At 51.1% G+C, this 4,039-nt stretch overlaps 1 protein-coding gene across 1 annotated transcript; it reads left to right on the top strand.

Moving 5' to 3' along the window:
- Positions 1-281: 281 nt before the first annotated feature.
- Positions 282-3,613, top strand: LOC128723223 (uncharacterized). The gene is made up of 5 exons (XM_053816941.1): positions 282-369; positions 470-588; positions 666-1,613; positions 1,707-1,844; positions 2,219-3,613. The coding sequence occupies exons 1-5, from the start codon at positions 282-284 to the stop codon at positions 3,467-3,469; spliced, it is 2,544 nt and encodes an 847-aa protein (XP_053672916.1). The 3' UTR covers positions 3,470-3,613.
- Positions 3,614-4,039: the final 426 nt, after the last annotated feature.

Raw genomic sequence — 4,039 nt, 5'->3', positions numbered from 1 at the left:
GGTGTGACCCAGATCCGAAGGATTATTGAGAACAATAGAATCCAGTTCCGTGCCGTGGCTCCAGCCAGCCAAAGAAGAAGTCTGCAATAAACACGCGCAAGAAACAAGCTGCCCTGGTTTTAGTTCGTGCAAACTTTTCTGGACGATATATATCATGCGGTTTTTCCTGCCAGCGCAGGAATGTGATAAAAAACGAAGCATGACTACTTTCTAACAGCAACACAAAGCAGCTGCTGGGTCGTGTCAAGAGGCAGTGCCAAAGTTACTGTACAGCCCCAAAAATGGGTCTGTTTGCTAGCAGACAAAACGCCACCGTCGAGGAGACAGACGTGAGCCTCAACCACCTCTACAAGTATCCTCCTCGTTCGGGTAAGTCCTTCGGTTCGCGTGTCCTTTTTCCATGTGCCAGTTATGCCCAACCCCCAGTTGGTGGTTTTCTGAGCGACTCAATTTTCTCGATTCTCCACAGGCAACTACTTCGGAACGCACTTTATAATGGGTGGCGAAAGATTCGATACACCCCAACCGGAAGCGTATCTTTTCGGGGAGAACGCGGATCTAAACTTCCTTGGTTCTAAGCCTACTCCGGTGAGTAAGACAGCGTGAGTGGGAGGCTCTTTATCGATTTGTTGTAAACGGGAGCGTCATTCCCCCCCCTCTTCTAGTTCCCTTATCCACCACCCCAAGCGACGGAACCAACGAAAACACTCAAGAGCCTTGTGAACATTCGTAAAGAGTCGGTGCGTTTCGTGAAGGTGTTGGATGCCGGACTCGGCACGAAACCGGCCGCTGCCGACCCACCCGGAAAGGGCAATCCGACGAACAATGGCAGTACCAGCAACGGATACAATATCGAGTTCGTGTTCGATGCCGACCACGCGTGCCACATCACGTTGCACTACTTCTGCATCGAGGACATCGGTCCGAACGGGTTGAGCTACGTTTCGCGTGATTCTTCCATGACGTCGGAAACGTTTCACTTCCAGCGGGGCGTAAATCAGCTCTTCTCCGCACCCCACCACGTCATCTATCCGGCGATGTATGCCGAAGAGGATCTGTCTTACAGCCCAGAAAAGGACATGTTTCCGGTCGTGATTCATTGTGTCGTTGGCGATGCAACTGCGAACAGCAACCTTAGCAATAACACGTCCAGCGTCGTGGCCAGCAGTACGCCCAGTACGGAAACCGGCGGTGATGGAAGTCCGAGTCGTCAATCGCACGCTACTATCTGCGTCATTGATCACCACTCGGATGGCACGTACGCGTTGCGAGCGTTGAAGCAAAAGATTTTCGTCGATGGGCTGTACTATCTGCTGCAGGAGATTTACGGTATCGAGAACAAGCTCGCGAGCAAATCGGTCACGGACGAGGAGACGGAAGATAACGGAAGCGAATGCGTCATCTGCATGTGTGACACCCGGGACACGCTTATACTGCCCTGCCGGCACCTGTGCTTGTGCAATTCGTGTGCCGATTCGTTGCGCTATCAGGCGAACAATTGTCCGATTTGTAGGGCTCCATTCCGGGCGCTGTTGCAGATACGCGCGGTGCAGAAGGACGGTGGCGGGGGACTTCCGTGCAGTGGCACACCAGCGGCGCAAAATTCGGGCGATGTAAGTGCTCTGGCCCTTGGGCACAATTTTAAATCCGTCTTAAATTGGTCTTAAGCAATTTGGCACTCATTTTTGTTTTGCTTTCTACGGCAGAGCACTGATAACATTCCCGTCGGTTACAAGACCATATCACTCATCGAGGCGCTTAATGGGCCCACCGTTTCACTGAAGGCGATAAACGGTAGTGGCGATTCCACCGCTGGAACTGAAAATGGTAGCGAGAATAATCGGGTAAGTGTGCTGCACGTGAGCGGATACACGATTTTAAGATTAAGGTTTTAGCAATGTTTCGCATTACATTGTATGTAGACATGCGGGATGAGGCTTTGAAAGCATTTATTTGGAATTGATAAAGGAAAATCGATTATGTCTTAATAACAATATGGTCGCATCTGCGATACTAATATTTGCACCTTTATTTGCTTTTGAATATATTGCATATAACGATTTCATTTAAATTAATACGTTTTGCTCTTGATACACCGTACTGAGTGATAAACATGACGAGTAGTTAAATAATTTAAAAAGTAAAAATCGTGCACTACATGCGTATCTCAGTGCAGTTTATAATTCTATAGCATCTAATCGCTCGCTTTTTCTTGCAGAGCACTGAAAATGGGTATGGAGGATACCGCAATAAAATGACCAAGTCATCCACCGATCACGGTAGCAACGGAGAGCTCGCCAACGGCAGCATCGTTTCGGAAAAGTCCCCATCCGACATCCGGATGCATCTGCTCGCATCAGACGAGACAAACGGCACAGGTGAACCGGGTGCTGGCATCACGAACCCGGCCTCCGTCTGCACCAAGAAGGAGCTACTTTCCAAGCATTCACCCCTGATGCAGCGGGCGCCAGTGAGCAAGGACAAGAATCCACGTGAAAAGGGAAGCCTGCATCGAATCGCGAGCAATGGCAGCGGAAACAACGTCAGCGGCTCCATCCCATTGGTATCGCTGAAACTGAAATCCTCACCATCGGATCGATCGATTGGGTTTCACGTTGTGCACGAAAAGACGCCATCCGCCGGTGTCGTCGGACCGGTTGGAAAACTGGCCGATCCGAAGCTAACCGAGCTGACCGAGAACGATGACGATAGCGACGCAGAAAAGCTGTCCCCTTTGCTGCGTAAATCCGATAGCTACGAGACGGGTAAAAAATCGTCCTCTCACGGGGACAGCGCGATTAAGAAGCTGCTGATCGGTGGTGGCGGTACAGGTGTCACGGGCGTGGAGCTGAACGAAAAAACGTCACCTTCCGCTGTGATATCGGAGCTGCTGAAAGGCGCCATCATCGGTAGTGACGATATGCCCGGAGATGGCAGGGATGTTGCGGTGGGATTGGTTGGAGGAACGCGGGCAACCGCGATGGTTGGTGGGGGAACCGGTGCTGGTGCTGGTGCTATTATCTCGATCGTGACGGATGACTCCGAGGATTACTACACACCGGAGGATCCACCGGCAACGAGTCCTCTCAAATCGATGGACGATGATGACGATGAACTGCCGAAGTTGGCTGGATCGGACGCTGGCCGGAAGCTATTGTCGACGACGGGAACGATGCCACCCGCACCAATCTCGCCGGCCTCCACGACTGCACCACCTGCCGCCCTTGCGGTGCTGAAAGAGGAATTTTCCCAGGGTTCACTACCGGACAGTCCGATCAGCGGAAATTCACAAACGTCGACGCGTAGCTCGAGCGATAGCTACTCCTCGAGTTCCAGCACTCGCCAGCTGCTGTCGTCTGGGGCCGTACCGAGTGATACTCCAACGCATGTGCTCAGTTCGGGCGATTCCACCGCCAACGGACACAGCGCTGTATCGAAGGTGGTCGAGTGTGGTGGCGAAAGCGACTAGATCCGCGTCAGCTCCTGGTAGAATAACGGGTGCTGATGGTTCTGAAGAAGACACAACGGTACGTTTCTTTTTAATGTATGCACGCCCCCGTTGCGCTCGTGTCCTTTAAGCGAATGCATTAATCATTTATGGAAGCGTTAGAAGCGTGAACTTCATTCATCTAATGCCTGGCGACTCGTATTAACCTATATGTACTAATTTATTTCCCTATTTTTCCTCGAAAACGTGTACAAAAAATACAACGTAGCTTTCTGCGGTATCAGTCGAACTACTTGCTGATAGTATGCATGTTGATAATTGTCCTTTTCTCTTTGCTCCTTTGCAGCTGTTTCGCAATTTAAACACCTTCGACGTGTTTCGCAATACGCCGCTCACAAGTGCAGCAATCTGCCGGAGGAAACACGTTTTTGGAGCACCGTTGCCATCCTGGAGCGTTGCACGGTGGACTTCCCCATGTCGGACGCATTTTCGGTCGTGCATCACACATTATATTTATGCCCTGTCCTGTGTCCCCTCCCCACTGTTTTCACTCCCGTTTTATCGAGTCATTAGATTGGCTGTTCGCTTCCA

The sequence above is a fragment of the Anopheles nili genome, chromosome 3 (genome assembly GCF_943737925.1).
Source record: "Anopheles nili chromosome 3, idAnoNiliSN_F5_01, whole genome shotgun sequence".
Lineage (NCBI taxonomy): Eukaryota > Metazoa > Arthropoda > Insecta > Diptera > Culicidae > Anopheles > Anopheles nili.
Note: the sequence above shows the minus strand (reverse complement) of the source record. Positions and strands in the feature narration are given on the sequence as shown.

Coding starts and splice junctions, on each gene's coding strand:
- LOC128723223 (XM_053816941.1), top strand. CDS start 282: ATGGGTCTGTTTGCTAGCAGACAAAACGCCACCGTCGAGGAGACAGAC. Junction 589..665: donor TTGGTTCTAAGCCTACTCCG/GTGAGTAAGACA, acceptor CCCCTCTTCTAG/TTCCCTTATCCACCACCCCA. Junction 1,845..2,218: donor ATGGTAGCGAGAATAATCGG/GTAAGTGTGCTG, acceptor TTTTTCTTGCAG/AGCACTGAAAATGGGTATGG.